The 24,783-nt window shown below is 33.1% G+C and overlaps 1 protein-coding gene across 2 annotated transcripts in view; it reads right to left on the bottom strand.

Annotated features, from left to right (window-relative positions):
* The window catches only part of LOC105194341, a 73,548-nt gene extending 49,221 nt beyond the window's left edge, over positions 1–24,327 (bottom strand). The window contains exon 1 of one of the 2 annotated variants that reach the window (XM_026132209.2): positions 22,331–24,327. In XM_026132209.2, coding sequence (XP_025987994.2) covers positions 22,331–23,666 — 1,336 coding nt within the window. In that variant the 5' untranslated portion in view covers positions 23,667–24,327. Of the gene's footprint in view, positions 1–17,304; positions 19,561–22,330 lie in introns of those variants that run through there. The other variant, XM_039447716.1, reaches the window with a different exon arrangement.
* Positions 24,328–24,783: the final 456 nt, after the last annotated feature.

Below are 24,783 nucleotides of genomic sequence, written 5' to 3'. Positions count from 1 at the left end.
AGAGTGCCGACAAAGGTGACCACCCAACCCCATCCACCCTCAGGATAGTAGTGCCGGCACAATAGTTGTTTCGCCTGCACCTGGGGGTTGCTTTCGGGTTGAACAGTCGCGATGTTGCTTTTGTCTACGCCGTCGCTGGTTTCTGCTGGCCGTTTCTTTTTCTTCCGGGACGAGCCATCGACGGAGACCGCGGAGCTTCTTTTGCCTGCCGTGTCCAGCAGCGGCCAGGAACGCGCGCGGGATATCGACATCACAGATGGGAGAACGATTTCTTTCGCGGCTACGTGCCCGTATCGTTGCCGATTGTGCCGTTTATATAAATTCCTGTCGCACGCATCGGCGCTGCGTGCGACCGCGTGCGTTTTGTCAGAAACATGCTGCCGGTCGTCCCGACAGCAGCGTACGTTCTTCTCATGCGTTTCTTTTTCGCGACAACTGCACGCCAACGTTTGGCGACTTGACGACGTACGAAGCGCACCTGTTATACGCTTGATACTGCTTCGCGTACCTTGCGGAGTCAGAAGAAGCTAGCTTGTCTCTTTTCCTATTATTACTTTAACGTCTTATAGCGATTGCGTCTTTGGCGTTCGCGGCTACTAGAAAGTGATTAGATGATGAAAGCTTAACTGTAAATACGTATACTTATTCTTGTAGGGTATTTAATATGAAGTTTATACTTTTAAGGGATGCCTTGAGCGATATAGTAAAAGAAAAATTATCTTCTCAAATATTGTTTTATTTTCTACCGATATGTCAACGATTTTATGATTAAGTATAATAATTACACTATGTAACACGAATTTGAAACAACAATCCAGACAAGATGATTCTTATAGATTTGTTGTCTGAAAATTTGCTAATGAAATTGTTCTATTACATTACGACATATTTTAGAGAAAATTGTACTTAAAGATGCCAAAAATGGAATTTTGAGCCAAAATAACTAGAAAAATGTAACGCGAAAACAATTTTATTTACGGATTTGTTCTCAGCGATCTAAAATCTCATGCATTAAAAAACAATTTAAATTCAACAGTCACACGGTGTGTGTTATTCATCATGTTATATAAACTGTTTTGTTAATGATGGGATGTTTAGGTCATGATATTAGTTACTTGGGTAGAATATGAGCCTCAAATGACAAGATGATTGAAACGTTTTTAATGTCAGTCACGATGAATTAATGGTGCTGTGTTCAAAAACAGGACCTCCTTTAATTTTTCTTTTGTTCGTATATCAGTTCATTCTTGATCCGAAATGAAGAGTAATGAAACGTGTGTCGCCTTGCGGACAATGCCACTGTCAATTTCGCAAGTTTGGGAGACAAGATTAATCATGTACTTTTTGTTCGCGCGATACGTCCGGGTGCTGTGTAAAATATGACTGATGTGAGATACTTTCCCCGAAGGTTATTACGATGAATTAATTTGGCGTGCTCGCCGAATGAGCTATTATAAATTACCGCGCGTTGCTCCTTTGTATCGCGAGAATCGATTCATCGGTGGGCATTTCGCTCCCGTTAATGCGTTTAGATGAGGTCGGGCTTTCTAAACGCTTGATTTTAATAAATTCTCAGCATGAGCTCCTCTCATTGTGCAGCACCGCGATTTATTATGTCTATAAATGCATCGCTCGATAACCTCCGCGCACACATTTCGCCGCCGTTCTCTAAAAGCCTCCGTCGTTTATCGAACGGAGAACGAATTACTAAGTTAGACTTTTCGGTAAAAACAACGTCGTCTAATATTATTTGTTATGCGGACCGTTTTTCTTCTATCGTAGCAATGGTTTAATGAACAGAATTAATAAATTATTGCATCGGCGAAATTATAAGTCCAAGTTTTACGATAATATAACAGTATTATAAAACATGTAAGAAGAAATATTTACAAAATAATTAAAAGACACAAAAAATGTTATATAATTTGATTCCCAATAAATTGTTACTTTTGTTTACACGTGTACTCACATCATCACATATTTTGTAATAAAATAAGCAATTAATAAATCTCACGTTGAGTAATTTATTTTTTGTCGATTTTTAGTTGTATGTTGCAGATATTTAAAGAGCTGTAACGTTCAAACGTACAAACGCGCAAAATAAAATAATACCACTATAGTTAATTGTAAGAAATAAATCTTATGCCGATCATAAGAATCATTGTTTTCAGTCATAAATCATAAACAGTGTTGGATTTCACGCGGTTGCAAGATTATCCGGAGGTAATTGTGCCGAGATAATAGCTGGTCAAATGATAAACGAATATTGCATGCATCGGATAACGCTCGGCTGCGTTTAATTTCGAGCGAGCAAGGAATGCGCTATAAAATGATTACCGAAGTCAGTTAAATGGGCTTGTCTCTCGCGACCGATTTACGATTGCATGTGGTCGCGTAAATTCACGGTGAGAACGAAACTCCGTGCTAGTTTCTCGATTGAGTGAATCGAATGTGATTACGAAGCTGAAAAGAAATATTGCAATGTTCGCAGGAAAAGATCACAAAATCCAACACGTTTTTACGAATTTTGAACGCGGTAATGATTTCGACGTACGAATCGAATCATACGCAGCTCTCCGATTGGGATGAGCTCTCCGATAAACTGACTAAGCTGCGAAAAGTGACCGTTGCCAAAGTAAGGCCGACGGATTTGTGGAACGTAGGGTTTCGCGCGGTATCGTCGACTGGTGCCGCGCTCCGACGAGAGACGGACTTTCCCTCTATTCCCTCTGTCCCCTTCCATACTTTCCATCGTCGTCTCACAGGCACCACCACCACTTGTGGTGAAGACCACATCGTCATTCCCAATATCGCCTTGCAAGTCTCGCTATCCTTGCACCTGTATTTCTAGATCTGTATTTCTTACCTTAGAAGAAGAGCATGGCAATAATATCATAAGAATCTATCATTGATATCATAAGATTTATACATTGAAAGAAAAAATATCATAGAACAAAAGAATTTTACTTGACACAAAAAAATTATTTATTCGATAAGTAAATAATAACTTATTTACTTGCAGTCAAGTTAAAAATCTCTTAATTGAAATATTTATGTAAATAAAATAAAGAAATAATTTTTAATCAAGTAATTGTTTTTTGCAGTTTAGAAAATATTTATTGTTAGTTTGTTTTTATATTGAAGTTTTTGAAATTTTTATATTGTTTTTATATTGAATCAGATTTTTTTATCTAAGAAAATAATTTAATTAAGTTTAATGATATTATTAGCTTATTTGTAAATTCATTATTTAAATATAAAAAAACAAAATTATATACTTAAAGTAATATGTCTATTTATTTAAAAATAAATATCTTTACTTACATTGAACAAAATGAATGTTTAAATAAAAATAAATGATTTTAAGAAAACGCATTCTTTTTTCATTAAAAAAATTTTTTTTTAGTATATCATTGCAATTTTTTAAATAATAGGTTTACGTTCCATTGAAATTTTTTTACGTCAGATTGTAATATAATTTTACATATTTTTTTATCATGCTCCAATTCTGTTGTGTATAAGAGTTTATATTTCGATAGATAGAATTTTATTTTTCCTTCATATTTTTTCTAGGAATATAAATTAAATTGCTAATACACTACGCATCTTATTCGAATAACATTTTTTAATATTATTTTTATCATTTTTATCTTTTAATTATTTGTTGCTATGCGAAGTACTTGGTCTTAGATTCTCGTAATTTTTGGAAGGGGTGCAGAAAGAAAATAATGAGTGCATTCAAATTCCTTGTGATTGAACATATAGACGCGTGATGAGAAAGCGATAATAGACATAAGCGATTCTAAAGTATTTTTTTAAAATTCTTTAAAAGATGCGAGAATGAGAGACGTGCTCATAATAGCGATGCTGATTCCGTTGTCGAGAAGCCGAGCTGATTTCTCGATGCGACGGGTATCCGTTTAAAATTAAGGAAACGAAATTTAAATCGTAAATGTCATAAAAATCGCAAGAAACCAATACATTTGGATGGTAGATTTTGTAAATTTGTTTTAAATCATCCTATACTTATATCAGTTTATTACGAGAAATCACTTAAATTTACTTTTTATTATTCATTTTTTTTTTTTTAGAAGGACTCTCAAAATAAAATAAATTAATAAAGGGCTGATTACGACCTATTTTTCGCTGAGGATGACCCGAAACCGGGTCGAAACGCTTGAATATTGAATAAACACAGAATTACACGCACCAACAACAGCGTCTTGATTTTCATTAGCCCTTTTTTAATATATTTTTTTATTTTTAAAGTTATTTGTGAAAATGTATTTCCGGTTTAATGTAATACGAGTCGATTTTCATTTAAGATATTTTCGTTTTCATGACTTTGACGGGAACTGGTATCGTGTCGAGCGTAACGCGATCGCGAAGAAGCGCGAGAAACGGCGTAAGAAATGCGTCTGTCACGCGTCACTGTCGTCGTACATCCGCGACTTTAGGACGACAAATTCGAGAGGCATGTGCTCCTCCGCGGCAGGTCTTAGAGTTCAGACTTTACGGGCGTTCGGGAACGTCTTTACAAAGCAATAGTACAGACGGAAAAAAAACGTAATGGCAATCCCTGAAGGTTCATCCGTGTATCACGCGTTCTTCGCGTTCTTTTCTCACTCCGGCGCGTGTATTATGGACACGCGAGTGGCGTACATAAATTATAAGGCGTAATTATATCTCCGTCTATATATTGGGCGACGTACGTTGGCTCATTTCCGTCGTCGTGCGAGACCATTCCCCTGATATAAACGTCACCGCTGGCGAGTGTTCCTCGTAAAGTGTCCCTCATATTCCGCTTAGTTCTTAAAATGCCATCGGCATGCACTCTGACTCATCCCGCGATTAAACATACGCGCGATTTGCGAATCGATCGTTCCCACTGCTGATTGTGCTGTCCGTTCAATGAAATTTATTGTCTTGTTTTTTAAATTTTTGCCGTCGAAATGAAGATTATGTGAAATTACTGATTAAACTTATAATAAGTGTAATACTATTTTATATATTTTAACAGATATAAGGAGTTATCAATTTATTTAATAAAAATAAAAATTTTTTTCTTTTTTATAACGGTAATTATTTTAATCATCATAAGTAAGGAATGATTAGATAAATTTTACAGAAATTACACACATTTTTATAAAATTTGGGTTAACTTGACAAATCACTTTTCCAGAATTGAAGAATTTTCTTTTTATCAGAATATGCTTGTTGTCTGTTTGTTGTCTCTGAATTCTGTATTGCGGACGATCTTAGACAAACTGCTTAAGTATTATACTGTTGAAACATCGACGTACGAGCGGTATTTTGTCGTATCTTATCACGCGATTTCTCGAGCGACATACTGAAGCAATGTGAATACTGCTTTGTGGATGCAATTTACAAACCGACGTACAGAAAGTCCTGCTTGAGTTTCGTAGATACAAATAGCTTCGTTCTGTCCAGTATTTTCTTACAAAGTAGATCCATATTTTTTGCACTTTATGAAAAATTGCTCTCTGAAAATAAAGTTATTTGAAGAGAGCTAGCGAGGATAATTTTCAGACAGTGATGTAGGTATGGATATAAAAAGACTTTCTAAATTTTGGTCAATATTGTGTTATTATACATGCATATATTTATACTTGATATAAAATATATTTATTTACATTCGGATTGTATATAGAAAAAAATTTTGAAATTTTTTCACATCATTGTTCGCTTTTATAAAAGATATTTTAAGAACAACTTTTTTGATTTTTCTGTCTTGAAAATGTGTTCATAAATTCCTTATGAAATTAAAACTACAATAACAAAAGTATAACTACAAGCAAGTGGTAATGAGAAACAAAATTATTAGTAATTAGATTTAAAATCCTGTAATCATTGTTTTCAATTTTCTATTTATTAGTCAATATTGTAAAAGAACAAATTGGAATTTTCGAATGGTTCGTTTACAATTTCTTTTTGCACCTCTTGCAAAAATTACTATTTATCAAGTCTGAAGAACAAATTTTCGTATTCGTGTATGAGAACTTTGATTTGTGATGCAAAACTTTTTTCCAAGTCGAGTCAGCGGAAATGTGTGTAAAAGATGCGAGTGTCAATATGTACATATGTGTATGTGTGTGTGTATGTGTCTATGTATGTACAAATATGAGTGTGGGTAAGTATAAGCAGTTGAATAAAAATGGAGTTTTCTTCGGAAGAATTTCAGATTTATCAGGTAGGGATCATCTAAAATCAAACGAGACCGAGATTAAATGCTGCACTCGCGTCACGAAAAAATTGGCTTTGCGTATACTTACAGATATGTATCGCGAAATTAATAGTTTGTATAGATTAGATGCTGTTTGTCGTCTGCTCCTGTTTGAATATAATGATTTCAATTACGTCGATGGAAAAAAAAAGAAATATTTTACTAGATAATTTTTCTTGCCCGGTTCATCTAAACGCGCAATAAACATAAAAGAGAATCTATATTCATAATTACGATACCATCTTTATATAGATATGAAATTAGCGTTGATTATGGATTTTGATTTTTTTAAATGTTGAGTTATATCAAGAGACTTAAATATATGAGACAAATATTTAATCTGATACGTTCAATTAAACATTAACTTGGTTTAGTTAATTTTTGAAAAATGTTAATGGTGGGTTAATGATTTATTTTTGCTCTAAATAAGAACTTATTATAGAAAGAAGTGTGAACTCAAGATTCTTATTCAATTTTTTTAACATTTGAGATTTAAGCATTTAATTTCTAAATCTAATAAACAATAAAAATTTTTTACTTTGAACACATTTTAAGAATATTTAAGTTTTAATAAAATTACATAAATATTATTTAAAGCAAGTTTTGTAGGTTTATCAGACCTGTTATGAGGTAATTAATATCAATAAAAGAGCAATATTAAACACCACACTCTGGGAAGTTCGTAAAAAATTATATTGTAGAAATATAGCGCCAACGTTGTTTGCGGCTGTAAAAAGTGACGATATTGTTCCGGGAGGATATCGAGAAAGGAACGTTTATTACTTAGTCGGCGAGCACAATGGTGCGACGGTGGAGGAAGAAGAAAGGAACGGGGAAAAAGTGCACGCGGCTGATAAACTCGTTGCGAGCGCTGAGATCCGGCCAGAGGGGTACCACTTTCACCGAATGAAAGTAAAACTTGATTCGGCAGGCGCGGTCGACCAAACGTTCGTAGTGATGTCAACACGAACATGCTTTCGGATGTCATTAACCGACCTCGCCGATTCCATTTCATTTGACGTCGTACGGCCGGCATATTCACGAACTATAAACTTCCATACAAGAGAACCGCTAGTTCCAATAAAGTTTTATGAGAATGAGAAGAAGCCGCCCACATTTGAGAGGAAGACGAAGTGTATTCGCGTTGGAACGAAAAACGCAAGCTGTGTTTTTTTTTTCTGATTTAGAAGATGCACCGTCGATTCGCGAGATAATACGAGTTTTTTAATTCATCGATTGATCAATCGCATTATGCGCAAGTGCAACTTTGCTCTATAAACGCTGCATTTAAGTATAATGCGATTGATCAATGGATGAATAAAAAAAAAATTCGTCTATATTCAAGTTTACGACGGCGCGGCATGTGTAAGCGACAGGATGTCTGCACGCATTTATGCTCGCGTTTCGGGAACGATGCATTCGTCTGGCTCGTTGATTTTTGTAGCTGGGCGTTCATAACTGAGCTATGGTCGTAAATTGGTGCACAGTAGTCGCGAAAAATAATTCTGTAATTTAGAGAGATGTCGTATTTTTTATAACTCTGAAATTGGCTCACTCATTTTTATGTTTTCTCCGAAACTTAGTTTAAAAACTAGTTTTTGTGATTTAATTGTTGGACGTCATTTTCGACGCTTCCAGAATAATATCGTCCCTTTTTAAAGCCGCAAACAACATTGGTGCTATATTTCTACAATATAATTTTTTACAAACTTCCCAAAAGCGTGGTATTTAATATTAGTTATTACTTTTTTTGTTGCTATTAATTGCTTCATAACATATCTGATAGACCTATAAAACTTGGTTTAAATAATATGTAATTTTGTTGAAACTTTAATATTCTTAAAATAGGTACGGTTTAAACACTTTTTACTGTTTAGAAATTAAACGCTTAAATCTCAACTGTTAACAAAATTTGTTTGAATTCTTTGACAAGAATTATTTCTCATTCTGTGTACGCAATTTATTATTATATTATTATACCAATTACTCGAACGCACATCATTATCTCTTTTTATAGGATAAAATAATGTTAATGTCAAAATAGAATAATTATATTTGCCATTTATGTTATTATAAATTTTGATTGATTAATCATTTCATCGTAGTTATATCTTTAATTTTCTAATTCCCAATACAAAAATTTGTATTTGTTTTTTAATTTCTTATTTATTTTCTTTAATCTTAAGTTAGCTATTGTTTTAAGCAAATTGGCTGGAACAAAAAATTGGAAATAGCCAATTAATTAGCAAAAAAATTGCAATTATAGACATCAGCTAATATAATCTTCTTGGAGATCTTTTGTCTTTTAATAGCGGCTTGTAATGGCTGATTGGATGGTGCATTATAATTTTAGATTTTTACTTTTTTACGCTCGTTGCTTCTTATAATCGCATCATTTGCGTATCTTTATCTCACGTTGTTACAGCCTTTTAATTTACAGCCTTCCAGTTGCTAGTTGCATGCTCCCGTGCACGGTATATCATCTTGATACAAGCATATCCGGTTTTATGGTTGTTACCGATGTGCACTGTCTATGAACTCTTTTGGATATGTGACTCGAGGTCTCGTGTCTCCTCTTGCTCGCTATAGCACGTCTCAGATAATTATGTGCCGCATAATTATGTAAATGTCCACCATTGGGATGTATATCGCAGCAATTAGCAATTCAATACCTCAGTTATGATGATGAATTAATCACTTCGCTAATGTGCGCCAAGCGGCCACAGTTTATTTGCTGTTTCGTATGCATTTAGATGCATCTTGCGTGTAATATGATAATACGCGCGATTATTGGTTGATTAGATAACAATTAAGTCAATGAAAAGCAAGATAACATGCAAATTATTTCTAAAAAAATCTCTAATTAGAGTTGACTAATTGATTTTATCGCAATTTTAGTTGTAATAATTTCTACGGAAATATAAAAGTAGTACACTGTATAAATCTTTACGAAATAAATATTTAAAAAGTATGATTATATATTGAAGTCAAGAACATTTCGCGTTATATTAAATAGTAAAGTATTTTTCTAAACTTTATACGATATAAATAATATTGCACAATATAATCATATTTTTAAAATATTTATTTCATGAAGATTTTTACGACACAATATATCATATAGTAACATTGCATTATGCAAACTTTATTTACACGTATAAATTTGTGTATCCTAATCTTTAGTTTTTACCATGACTTTTCTCTTCTAACGCGTCAAATTACCTGATTCAGGTAATTTTGAAATCATTTTAAAACGCAAATATGGATGTGGCAGCGAACTATGGTTTATCTGCTAATCTGGAATATTTTGAATTCACAACGGATGAGACGCATTTGTCACTGCTCGCTCGTGTGATTCGGCGGAGTAAAGTAACGTATATCGATTTGTTCGACGGTTGTGTCTCTTAGACCACATTAGTCACTTTCGCTTCTCACTTATTCTCGCGATTTCTTTTCGCTGCACGTCGAAAAGAAACACATTTGAGTCAGATATTACTAAAGGAAATAAATTTAAAGCTTCGACATACGTACGTCACAGTAATATATACCTTTTCCACGAATTTCTTTTTGTTATTCATATATTTGAGATGATTGGTTTTTTTTAATCATTTGTACTAGTAATTTATCAGGGCAATTCCGCACGATAAACCGTCTAAAAAATTTTTGCCGGCTATAACTCTTAAAAGTATTTTATTTCTATTAAAAATTCATATAAATCTTACATCATATGTAATGATAAGGTATTAAAGTCATAGTACTAAAACTATTTACTAATAATTGATGTGTTGACGATTTGGCCGCAGAGAAGTGATGATACATCATTTGAATGTAAGTACTTAAAAGGTTTTTAGGCGCATACAGCTCATTCAGTACACATAAAATGCTTTCTATGCAAATGTAATGATCTTTACAAATTTAAATACGTTTTTTTGTAATGTTTGTAATTTTTATTTCTATCATGCAGTCTATCAGTCAGTATGTTAATATGTTCTTTACAATTTCTTTTATGTTGAACAGCTTTAAAATTGAAAGCATATTGATAATAAAGAAAATGTGTTCATTTAAGATTGTAATCATTATGAATGATTGGTTATGACGCGATAATAATCTGAATTATTAATTTTAATAACCAATCGTTATCTTAATCTTTATTGCCCGTATATATAGTTGCGTTTTTTACCGAAGAACTCAGCTAAACCAATCTTGAGGCATGATATGATTTAATAATTAAATCTTGAGAATCAATTTGATATTTATTATGTGACATTTGCAATTATGATTTAATTGAGGAACTGAAATGAAGTTTGTCTCAATTTGTCTTGAAACGCAGCTTAAGTTTTATTTTTCTCGGTTCTATAATAACTATAACTGATAATTGAGAGATCATGTGTATATATGTATATGTTAATAGTTTCTTCTGATTCTTATTTTTTCAACGTGACTTTTAAAAAGAGAATGATGATTTATATACGTAAAAATTCTGATTAAAAGAATAGATTTTGAAAACATTAAATTTAAGAATTATAAATTTTTGTACATTTTTTCCTTTTATTCTAAAAATAATGTTAGATGATAAATTTTTCGAATTTTATCTTGATTGGAATAAGATAGCGATATACGATTTTTTGTTATTGTGCTTTTATTGCTTTCTCATATTCATTACATGAACTTGCTAGCGATATGTGGTTATACATTTGAACAGTTAATATTTGAGAAATAAGGTTTATCATCGTTTTTTGTTCGGAAAATTATTTTTGGATTATTATTTTTTTTTAATAATTATGTTCCAAAACTGATAAAATTGTAATTTTAATAAATTAAGAAAAAAGAATAAGAGATTAAGTTATAATGTTTGTTGTAAGTAAATCTAATTTCTTTTTTTTTTTATTAATTCTTTATTTAAAAAAATCTGACAGTTTTACTTTATTTTTAGATAAAAATGGAATAAAAATTATAAAATAATTTATATAAATAATTTTTGTTAAAATGACAATTTTATGTTCTATGCACTTTAATAATCCTTATTGAACACAGTAATTATATCAGTCATTTATATTACGAAAAACAAATATTTATTAAATATACAATAATTATTACAAAAAATATTTTTTTATTTACATGTATTTTGCAGAAACAACTAAATTTTTTTTGTTATAAAATAAAAGCTTTCCCCAAAAAATTGTTTAGATAAGGCACTTTTTATTAGTAACCAAATATTTTGTTTTATATAATCAAAAAATTTAATTGCTTCTGCGAAATATATTTAAATAGAGAAATATTTATTTATACAAAATATTTGTTTAAACTAAATAGTTTTGGGTTCGGTATTTTAATTGAATTATTGATTATTACAAAACATTTTTATTAGTGTAATAGTGTGTATATAGGTCGTCACGCGACATTCGCGTAATGAGATCAGGTTTCCGGGTAGCAACGCAACTTGTTTTATTGCATTCCATCGAAATATATTTTTGTCGCAACATGATTATTTCCTACAAATAATCAGCTAAATTATTAGCTTGTATATCAATTAACTCTCGAAGTTAATGATTGTAAATTTATCAATTATTTTTATTAGAGTTTTTTCGATATTTTATAATTTCTCATTTCTCGTGCAATTTTTGTTTTATTTCAGATTTGAAACAATAGGAGATGCAAATTATAAAGTATTGTTTTATTTCAATATTTATAACGGTTTCGACGATAATAAACGGTTTCAATAAAATTTAAATTTAAATGTATTTTGCATCAAGCTTTAATTTGTTTATTGGTTTAATCTAAGTTATACATTACTTTCGGATTGAGAAATCGTGGAATAATATACAAATTGCTATTTAAATATCTTACAATACATGCAATTATGATGTTTTATTGTATATTTCCGAATAATTGCATTTTAATTCACTAATTTAACACACTATATCGGACACGCTATTAAATGGTCATGCATCAATTAACGTTATTTTTTAATTTTTCAAATAAAATAATTGCGTGTAAGAAATAGATCGACGTTGTAACATCGCAATTTAATTATTACAATTGTAACTAAGATGTCAAGTAAATTATTAAAGTTTCGTATTTTTGGTTATTTTTATGACTGCTTCGATAGGATTTTATTGAAATAGTAATAATAAATTATTCCATTGCGTTTATTCTGCTACCTATTCTGCTAAAAACCATATAAACTATAGAAACTTCTCCAAGTAAGAATCTTGGAGAAAAATTTGTTTACTTCTATATCTTTTTTCTCCGTTAAAAACAGATTTTGTATATGCTACAAATAAAATTTTATTTAATGCTTTTTTTAATTTGTCAATTCTATCCAGTCGACAGTTGGACGGATATCTTAATAATTATAGTAATATAAATATATATTGTTACATTTTTTCATAAAAATACATAAATAGTTAAAAGTACGTATACAAAGACTATCATTAAAAAATATAATTTGTTCTTCTGTTTTTGCTAAAAATTTTATATTTTTAAATTTGAGTGGGGGGATTATGTGGGTTTTTTTGTGAACTTGCATCTGTCATTTACGAATCTGTCATTCTCATATGGATCTACACATCTCGTCAATCATAATAGAAAAATTCATGGCAGAAAGTTTTCTAAAATTTGTCAGAATTATTGACATTTGAAACAGTTTGTAGTTGAATAAATTCCAGCAAAGCAGTACCGATTGTTGCGGAAAATGTACAGAAAGGTTTCAGTCTGTCACATGTCATGTGCAACTTTTGAAAGAATTCAATAAAATGTAACATCCTTTTTCAACGTGATATCGCAGAATTTCATAAACACAAGTCGAGTTTGAGTAAAACAAAGGTATCTTTATCTAGAGTGGTAGTTGGAAGTTTATCGCGAATATAAAAGGAAGAGAATTTGATGAAGATCTTACATTGACTGGCAACGGTTCTTTATGACACTTGACGAGAGACAGTAAAATTTAATGACTGGATGGTTGTCGTAAAAGTGAAAAATCACTAGATTATTAACTGTTTATATTCCTTGGGATTCTCATAGTAATAATATTAGATTTTCTCAAGTTACTATTATGAATATTAATTAGATATGTTGATTTTACAGAGAATTACTGATGATTAATTTCTGTTATTTAAGTATATTCTTTCTCTCTCTCTCTTTCTCAGAGAATTATTAAAGCAATTAAAATGATTAGTTTATAATGTTTTTTTAATTACATATAAAGTAACAATGCATTTTTAGAAAAACATCTTAAGCTTTTCCGTGACTTTTATGAAAATGCACTGTTACAAATTTGTGTGTGATTAAAAAAAATATAAACTAATTATTTTGAATGTTCTGATAATTCCAATGCTGATAATTTTGTGTGATGCCTGCATTCAACCGTATCATTAAAAAAAAGTCTAATACAACAATCAAACCTGGATAGTTCTGAACCTTGGTGAAATAGTTTCAATTAATATAACGAAATATTTAGTAATACTTAATGATCGTTTGATAACCGTTTAATAATCGATTGATTATTATTAATATAAATTACTAAATATTACTGAATATTTGATTATTTTAATCAAATTCAATTTTTGTTGAAATAATTTTACCAAAATTGGATTATTATTACTAAACTTTTTTTGTCAGTTGATGAGCAAAAACACGAAGATAAATATTTATTAACTATAAATTTAACTAATTTAAAATAAAAGTTAGGAAGTTAATTGCGTCTAACTTTCTTAGCATGCATAGAGTATCGTACATTGTCGTCGAGAGAAAATTTTGTTCAGTTAGTGATGTGGTATCCCACAAGATAACTACAGCAGTTTGTTATATTAACTTTACATGTTGTATAAACGAAATTGTTTTATTCAAAACGGAATTAGAGTATATTTCAATTTATCGTTTTTTTTTTTCGTAAATATTGTTTGAAATAAAATGTTTCGTAAAAGGATCAACTCTCGGTAAATGTTTCTCGGTGTATGTAGGATCTGAGTCGGTAAGTTAGTAGAAGTTGATAAAACGAGATCTTACAGGCAAAAATTGTATTATCTGCTTTATCAGAAAATGGTTGATAAAATATCAAGTCGACAATGTTTTTTCAATATGTATCGTATATATCATATGACATGTATACATGTATATGATATGCACAGTATGCAGGAACGTTTCTGCTTTTATATTTATTATATTTATCATAAGATATCGCAATACGCAAATTTTTAGTATTTTGTTTATTATATTTATATTAAAAAAAATTTATTTATATGAAATAGGTATTAAATATTACAATCGAGAAGTATATGCACCTTTGTTAATTGTATGTGTACTCTAATGAGCTTACTTCAGAATAATATATTATATATTTTCTCAAATTTTATTTGAACGTAAATAATCATGCTTGCGTGGAGGTAGATTAAAAGTTTGAGTTGCTGGGACGTTGAGATTAATTCGCTACAATTTATTTAACGGCATCAGATTTGTTACAGTCAATGTATTTATCAAGCATGATGTATATCTAGTAATTTTCTCAGTAAGAAGTTTTTATGTGTGACTTGTCAGTTTTCATAGTGGATCTTGCAGCTAGGAAAATATTTGTCGTTTTTATACTTGCAAAATTACTTGCGTTGTAATAGTTGATATACACACAATTTACGGAAATGCAATTCAGCGAAATAACAAGAGTTATCGAGCAGAGAATTTATTGAAAATATATTTCATTTTCAGTGGAAAGGTAAATGTCGATAATTTATTGAAATAAAAATTGGATAAAGATTAATTGACCTAAATAAAAATCGATCGGGAAAACAAGGTTTTAAATGGGAAGTTTATTGAAAGAGAAATGGTAGAACACGGAATTTATCCAATAAAAAATTCATTGAAAAGAATTGACCCAATTATGACCAGTCGCAGTGAAGCTAAATCACATCAAACAAATCGGAGGTCAAGCGACATCAAATCTTTCGTGTTATAATTAAAAAGAAACGTTTCTCGTTGGTGTAATTTTCTTTTCTAATATTTTTCTTTTTGATAAATGTTCATCTTGGCGAAGTGTTTTCGAATAATTTTCCATTCGATTAAATACTTCGTGGTTGTTATCTCGTTCCGTTTTCCATTATGTAATTCAACTTTTTGCGTCTGATTCAATGTTCTCTTGAACAAATAATTTACTTCTGATTAATTATAATTCGTACATTTGTCACGGATCGTGCATTACGAACTTTTGGCACATTACGAAAGTGTGTCATCAATATAGACGCAACTCCATTATTACCTACATCGAAAATCTAGTTGGTTTTATGGATGATATTAAAATATTTTTGAATTGAAATTTAACTTGATAACTATTTCTTTATTTTATGCGATATTCCAAGTTTCTTTTATTGAGAAGTGAATACTATTAAGTTAATTAATAGGAAATAGTAGTTAAAACAATAGTTGTTTCTCATAAATAAATAAAATATTGTTAAAATATACAGAGATGAGACTTACAAAAAGAAAAGTTATGAAGCAAAAGTAATATTTATACGATTTTGTCATTGAAATTTATTTTAATCTATTATATCGCCGTTTGTCTGGAAACCATGCAATTTAAATAAGCGGTTATAAGTAACTGTTTAATTATGATATTAGAATTGGATTTTTCATATATAATACATGATCTTGCGCCTATTTTTAATAATATTGTTTAATATGTATTAGATATTGGGATCAAAGATCACGCTAATCCTAATCGACAATGTAATTAACGAACGTGTTCCTATTTGTGTCATGTATGACACTTTACGTACATGCGTGTAGACATGATCTAGATTGCAGATCGTGAGATAGAGGCAAATTTGCCACTGCTTTAACGCAGTTTACGGTAGATGAGTACCGTTTGAACGACAGTTACTGCAGGTGTATCGAATCATTTACACGATGCAGATCTTAGCATTCTCTCCGCAGTTCTTGCATTCTCAATTCGTTTTGCAGAGTTTTGCCCTAGTACAAACAATATGCCTCAGCGGATATTAATTGACATGGATGGCGTACATTTGCATATTAACGAGTATCGTAACGTGACGTATATGCTCACTGCGTTTCGATTACTCACTCGACTGTGATCGATTAGTTCCTGTGGGGAAGAGGTCAAGTCTCCTGATTTTGTGCGCACATTGTACGTACGTTGTCTTGATTGGCTTTATTAATTGTGACGCGGAAACAGATATGACAGGACGCTCTTGTCTTATCGAATTATTTTTGAATTATAAACTTTCATAAATTTCTTAAAATAAATACACTTTTAAAATCAAGCAGTCAGTATTAATTTTTTTTACAGTTGGAAGGGCCACGAACGAAGAAATCAATAATTTCTTACGCATCGTTTATGACCTACATTCCCGTAATACATTTTTGACGTTAAGTGTGATGGCTTGATTTTAATTATTTCTGAAATGATGCGCTCAAATCGCGTTTGCCATTAATGTATGACGAGAGATGAACATTTAATGATCGCGATCAGCGTATAGAAATGCGATTTTTATAAATGTCTTTAAAAGTTTATTTATTGTCATAATTAACGCATATAAGTTTTATTATACGTAGAGAACAGTTTTTTTGACTAAAAAAAAATTTGTTTGAGTCAAAGAAATTTATGTATTACCATACAGTAAAAGATAAGTTTTTTTGATTTGAAGAAATTTTTTATTGTTTCTTTTATCAGAATTAAAGAAATAATTTCATTGTGCAACGCAAACCATTTATTTAAATGAAAGAAACATATTTTTTAAAACAGAATAACTAAGTTATTTCTCACATTACTGTCAGTACTTTCTTTAAATAAAAATATTATGTTAAATTAAATGCTTAATTTAAACAAACGATTTATTTACTTTAAAAATGGCTATTAACGTCATTTCTTGAAATCAAATAAATTTTTATTTTTTCTTAAAGGTATTTTTACTCCAACTTAAAGAGAAACCAAGTTAAAGAAACGATTTCATCAATCGAAACAAAATTTTTTCTGGGTGTAAAATCTGAAATATATTATATGCGAGCGTGAAAGTCGATCGTCAAGCAGATCAATAATCTTCTATACGTCGTACCTGAATTTTCAACCGTCTGCTCGAATCGCGTCATCACCGGGCTCATCAGCAAACCGGACGCCAGTTGCAGCCCATGAGAGATTAGGTGCACGAGAATCGTTATTATGATAATAACATATCCCCAGCCACCTTCCGGGTAGTAATGCTTATTGAGCGTGATTTTTTTTCGAGCGTTTATCGCGGTGAAGGATTCCTCCTCTGCCTCCTCCGCGTTCTTCAGTTGATCGAGCAGATTCTCAGATTCGCCGACGCTGCCGAGGCCTCCCTCGAGAATTATTTGCTCGGAGAATCGCCTTCTCATCATCTTAGGCGTAATTGGAATGGTGCTAATTTTACGGCCTGTAAAAGCAGCGTTGGCGTTGGCGTTCGCACTTTGTTCGCTAACGGCGTGACGCGTGTGGCTGTTAGATTCATCAGCTATTCGATTTTCGCCGCTCTTCAGATCTTTAATATCGACGGGTGCGGAATTGTCGGGATGAAAGGGGACAAGCGACTGTGTCGCTCGGACTGCCGCCTTCGGAAACGTTCGCGGACGGACGGTATTACTGGCGATGATTGGTTCTGCGGCATTTGCGGCACCGGTGGTGTCTTGGCAGTTTCCGATTGCATCATCGACGAGCGGCTGCTCGGAGAATCTGCGATTATCTGCGCGGCTGATCTTGCAGCCGCGCAACGAGTACGTTTGATCCGAGTACCGGCGATAGGGTACCGGACCGGCGGCGGCGATCGAGTGCCGACGCTGGACCGTCGTCGGCCTGTTGTCCGCGACGTCGACGGCGCAGCAATAGTAGAGGCTACCGGCCGAGTTTCTGCCGGAGGAGGGCGGTAGGAAGGTCTGGCAAGTCGACACGGAGTTTCCGGAATCCTTCCGTCTCGCTCCCTGAATGCCCCCGGAATCCCTGGCGAAGTAGGAGGATGTGGACGAGATCTTCCGGCGCTGGTACTGACACTGAGCGCAACGGCATTGGCACGCGGAGAAATGCGGCAGGAAGCAGCGGCAGCGCATCATACGTGATAGGATCTCCGGATGCGCCAACAGCAACTCGGGCAGCTCGATCTCGCTCCATGAATTCACAATGTCGCCGGAAGACTCTCTCGTCAACGCCCGTTTCGAAACGAGGCTCTCGCTCGACGAGCGGGTCTCGGATTCCACGCTGGATATTTTCCGCGCGATGCACTCGCGTTGCCGGCAGCAACGCGCCCGCGTTGCACCGTCACGATGAGGATAGGGTTCCTCTTCCTCTAGCTCTTCGTCGTCGTCGTCGTCGTCGTTGTCGTCTTCGTCTTCGTCTTCGTCATCTTCGTCGAGTGAATTCTCCTCGCTTATAGCCGCGCTGTACGAGCGGCGACGTTTGCGATATGCGGGTCTCTCGCGCGGTGGCCTCGCCGAGTCAGCTTGCTCCTCCATTTCTCGGTTCGTTTCTCAAACTCGTACGATCGAGGCGGATGTCTCGGCCGCTGAATCTGCCTGCTGAGGAAACGATGTTCGAGACCAAGTTATATTACCGTCACGCGCCGTCGCGTTACTTATCGCGATATTTAAATGAGTCGCTAACAGTACGATACTTATCGTATATTCAGATTGTTCTTCTTCTAAAAGATGGGTACGTTTGTAGTACGTTTATCTCGTACTCTCATCTATTTTCAAAGTAAAACTCGGTGGAAGTATTTACTCGTATCGTGTGCAGCATGGCAACTGTGGCACCAATACGCCAGGAATGTGACAGTTTTACACTTTTTGAATTTTGTCATTTATTCGTTTTTTTTTTATTGTTCACTTTTGCAATTGGACTCGTGAAAAAATACAGCTAGTACAAAATTAAACTCACAACACAGTGTTAGGTTACACCAACAGCATCGGCGGATTTCAAACGAGAACTGTTCAATGTGTGAAAGCCAGCGATGTTTCGTAGTTGCATCGTGATGCTTTGCACGCATTAGGCTGAACGTGAGCCGCGCGACGCGTTTCGACTGTCGATCCGTTGTCCCGATTTTTCTCGCACGTACGTTTTACGATGGTAGATACTCTTCTTTCGTATGCATTAATCTCGAAAATAGGGAGAGCCGGAAATAAAATGTGTCTCTACCTTTTCGGAATAAGTGATGATGTTAGGAAATACGTGAACATTTTATTATCGTTCGAAAAACTTATCACATTTTTTAATATTAAGTGAGGATAGTTGATCATAATTGATAAACACTTAAATTTTGATTATAGATTTGTTTATAGATTTATATTGTTTTTATTTATGTTATGCAATTGCTTTCTCATTTATTCTTGGTATGAAAAGATTTATTTATTGTAATTTATTCAGTACAAGCTATTTCTTTTATTCTCTCTCTCTTTCTCTTTCTCTCTCTGTATATAATTAAGTAAAATTTCTTAAAATTCTAACAAATACGTCATCTTGTCTTAATAAATTTAATAAATTATTTTAATAATACTATTATTGAATTATTAAAATAATTTTTAACCAGACTGTTGTACTAGCTAATGCTGTTATAGCTAGCTTTTATATATATATATATTAGTAGTATAGATGAAAAATAACATTGAAAGAAATAGTTATATATATATATATTAGTAGTATAGATGAAAAATAACATTGAAAGAAATAGTTTGATTATTTCGTCAGAGAGTCAAAAGATATTGCAGAGATTGTAAAAACTGCATTTCGAACATGACAAAGCAAACAAATTGCGGTCAATCTATAGGAAGTTGGCCCGCGGGAAAACGCGACAAGAAATTCAATGTATGTCAGAGGTGCAAAGTTGAGTATAACTTTGATCTCAACTCCGACTACAGTTACTGAGTTTCTTTAGAAATAGTAGCATTATTTCCTTTTAATGCAACTTAATAGCAGATTTCATTTTCAACTTTCACAATTATTTCATTGTTATATAATAAAGTTTTGCCAAGTTATATAAATTATCAAATATAAACTATATTCATCTCAAGAATTTTGATAATTAATTTTTAACATTGTTGTTTGATATTGTGATAAGAGAAATTCGGTAAAATCTATACTATATATCCGGTAAATATGTATGGTAAAATTTAATGAAAATATTTTGTTGTCATGTAAAAATAGATACGAAAATATGCTTATTTTTGGAATAAAAATTTAATATATTTATGAAATATATGTATCTAAATTAAATAATTAATAATTCCTTATTTGCAATTTAATATATTATTTTATCAAAGATATATAAGATATCATAAAATATATAATTTAATCTGTCATATAAAAAATAAAAAAGATAATAGATTTTTATAAAGAAAATGCATCTTATATAAATGAACTTTTATTATTATTATTATTATTATTACACTTTATTTGGGTAAAATATAGTTGAAATTGTAGATAATAATATTTTATTTTAGTAATTTTATTCAAGTTACTTGAGCTGAATAATTTTCAGTATTAAATAAAGTCCACTTTTAAATTTACTACATAAAAAATGTTTTACGCCTAAAGTATATGTTTAAAAAATGTCATAGAAAGTAGGTAAAGAGAGGCTGAGGAATTATAGAACCTGCAGTAACGCGTCCGTTTAATGCAACAAAAACTTGTGACAAAGTGAGCTTATGAGTTGGTTTTATAAAAATTCGCTACATTTATTAAATATGTATATATTTTTTTGTGTTTTATGATTTATTATATGGTATTATTTAATTTTCTAACTCTAATATATATATATATATATATATATATATATATATAAACTTTTTAGAATATTTTTAGAAATCATGTATTCATTAAATAAGGTCCACTTATATGACTATTATTATTATTTGTTTGTTGTATGAGGTTTGCATGAATTTAACTAACAATTTTTAATATTGCTAATTTTTGAAAAATTAAAATTGCACTCATATTAACTAAAAATTTTCAAAAACTGAAAGATTGAAGTAAAAAAATTAAAGATGATTGTGATGTTTAAGTAACAGTAGAATAAATTCTAAAGAATTTTTATTTTTGTGATTGTTTTAGAACTGATTAGTAGAAGATAATGTTTAGTTCTTTTGTTGTTTTTAGTTTAATTTTTTTAGTTTTATTATATTTGTAAGCATATAATAAGGCCCAATTTCAGAGTTTTAAACAAAAAATTTTTTGTTTATTTACAAATATTTTATATAGATGTCTTTTAATTTTATGATTGAAATAAAGATTTTATTTTGATTTAGTTTATTTCAATATCCGCATAAATAGAATATTTTTAAAATAAAATTAATTAAGTGGGCCTTATTCGGTTCAGGCCTTATTCATTTTTTTTTATTAAAACTTATGAAAAGTATAAGTATTAAATATGATACATAGCATCTGAGGGTTGTACATTGATCGAAGATCTGGATTTTTCGGGCTTTCATTTCATCGATTCGCTCTGTGTCCGTAGTACCTCTGGGTATCGCAAACGTATAATTTATGACATGACCAGATTTCTGAGGGGCTGAGTGTATGTATAGTTACATAAAACGTGATCAAAATACGATCCGTAAGGAGACATATTCAGGTCAGAATTAGGTACTATCATCGCCGAGATTTACCTCTTATGGTGATAAATAGTGTGATATTAATTCACAAGGAAACGTGTGAGAAATCATAATATTATTTATTCAGAGAAAGACGTAGAAAGTGTAACATTATTTTAATTGAAAATATATAATAAAAGAATAAGATTTTCTTTCAGGAAATCAATTTAACCGCATTGCGATTTGTTTTTGAATTTGAAAAGTCCTGATTTATTTAAGATATATTTGAGAATATTACGATAAATGATGAAAATTTTCATGAATACATTTGCGTTAAATTTGCATTTATGACTCGTATTTAGCATGTCGATGATAACCGCAGACGATTAACGGTAGGTTGACGTATACACTAGAATAAAGTTTAATCGATTTTATGAATATATCTATCAAAAATTGTGTCCTTATTTTATAAAGCACTTTTACAAATTTTAGACGTTTATAAAATTAATTTTCGATTCATTAAGAATATAAGAATGTAAAATTTCTTACCTGTACTGTGCAGTGGAGGGTGTCGGAACTTCCGCTCGGCCGTTACGTACCAGCATCCGGGCGCGGCGAGTTGCAGGCCCACCCCGATGAAATGCACCAATACCGAACACGTGACAATGACGTATCCCCAACCTCCCTCGGGATAATAATGTCGTCTCAAAGTAGCCTCCTTTCTGAAGTCCACCGCCGGTCGTGCCGGCGATAAGTCATAGTCTCTTAGTTGCTCCAGTTTTTTGCCTCCCTTATCCATGCTTCTTGCCTCCTCGATTAGGCGGTTCCCGCGCCAGATATATTTGCTTCGATGCTTCTCGGCGTACGCTCCTTCCTTTTTTTCGCGTCCGATCAGATTATCACGTCGAACACCGCGCGCGTTCACCATCGCCGTCGCCGCCGCCCCATCATCGTTTTTCTTGCTATGCGAAGGGGAACGAAAGGGATCGATCTGCGAGCGAAGGATACCCTCGGATGTACACTTTGGACAGGCATGAAGATCATTTTTCGATGAGAATGACATGGACGTCATATAATCGTCATAGTCCACCACCTTGATATGCGGTGGCGATGCGTATCTCGCCGAGGGAGTGGGCGAAATCGTAGTTTGATATTTTCTCTTCGTCTCATCCGCTTCTCGCATTTGCGAATTATTTGTTTGCGCGATGCTGACTGTATGCTGTTTCTCATTTGCAACATTTACTATAACATCAAAGGCATTCGTCTCCGCGAACGAAGGAGATTCGTTTTTCAGTTGTGCGGATGCTCCTTTGGATTCTTCCTCGACACGTAGATTTTTCAGAAGCAACTTTGGGAAATCCGTATCTGATGTGGTTCTTGAGACGGAGTTTCTTTTCATATCTCGCGTCTTTTCTTCATTAATCTTTACGAGAGTGTCCGATTTACATCTCGATTGATCTCGGATGATGTTTTCTTCTAACATAATGACCGAATTTTGACGAGTTGCAGTCGTTTCGATTAAAGAAAGACTGCGCGGCATGAAATATCGGCTAGCATTTTTTATACTCTTTGGCTCGTTATTCACGTCAGATGAATTCTCAGAGAAATTTGCAGGTTTCTTATTTATAGATGGCCTTCCGTCGATTAATCTTCGTTTTATCATCACGGACGCGACTCCTCCTGGGGCACATCGATCTAGAAGGATGACTTCTTCCAGGCAATTAGATCGCGGTGTAGTTTGTTCCAATCGATATACCGTTTCGCGGCTCGTTGGGATGATAGTAAAGGCACGAGATAAGGGATCGACGCGCACCTTCACTTTTTGCGGCGCTCGATCGGGCCAAGAACTGCTATGCCTCATTTTATTCCGTCTGTGTATCGTCATGCTATGCCAGAAACTTTTACGGTCCACTCGAACGAGTACATTGTCGGGTAAAATTCTTCGCCGTATCCTTCAGCGAACAGATAACTCTTGTCCTCGAAGGTGAGGATTTGGCAATCCGCCTTGCCATTTCGACGATTTGTATCCGTGCGGAAATAGTAGGAGTTATAGTTGATAGTAGAATCTGTCGGAAATACTTAAATATAATTTGCAAGTGAGTCGCATTCTTGATGCAGTACACGCGCAAGGCACGCGCATACGTGTACTGTTTGTCGTAATCGTGCATATTTTATACGTGTCACCGGGCGTTTATGACGTTTCACTCTAATATATTTCCACTGGGGTGCGTTTAAAATAAATCAAAGTAAATCTGCGATAATTAATTCCTTTGGAATCCTACTGCGGTCGCGAGTAATTTTTTTTAAGTTTATTTTAAGACGGGCTCAAATTAAAAGAAGTCTTGAATATTTGTGACGAAAAATGTAACGAAGCATTAATAACCGCTGATTTGAAGGGTTTTCCCTCGCGAGCGATGCGGATGCGATGTGATTGCAAATGTTTATTGCGCGAGATAATGGTCTGTAACATCCGATGATGGAAAGATAACTTCCGAGATGCAAGCGGTCCTGGCGAATGCGCCAGGATGACTGCTACGCACGTGCTGCTTACTCGCGATCAACCCTCTCTCTATGTTCTCTCTCTTTCTCTCTCCCTCTCGCTTTACGGAGGATGGCAGGCGCATGCTTGCAGATACCCGACGAATCGCGAAAGCTGCGTTTTCCAGCTTTTTCGCGCTACAATGTGAGCACTCGTGTCGCGTGTGCTCGTATGCCCCTGCTCCTTGCGGGCAGTTTACGGCGCGCGCATAATTTAGCAGAGCACTTGCAGATTTAGGCCTTGATCGAGCTAAGCTCTACATTTTATATCAAGCTTTGTTAATGATTAAAAGGTTTTCCAAGCTTTTCACGTGTAGAACAAGTTGTAAAAAGTATTACGATAAAAGAATCTCAATATGAAAAATTTTAGACGAATAAATCCAGTGCATTAAAAAATAAAAATCAAAACTCTTGGATATCCCGAGGCTTTTATTTATTTATTTATTTTTTCAAGTTTTATACTG

This window comes from Solenopsis invicta, chromosome 1 (genome assembly GCF_016802725.1).
Source record: "Solenopsis invicta isolate M01_SB chromosome 1, UNIL_Sinv_3.0, whole genome shotgun sequence".
NCBI classification, from domain to species: Eukaryota; Metazoa; Arthropoda; class Insecta; order Hymenoptera; family Formicidae; genus Solenopsis; species Solenopsis invicta.
The sequence above is the reverse complement of the archived record's forward strand: the minus strand, read 5'-3'. Positions and strand labels throughout refer to the sequence as shown.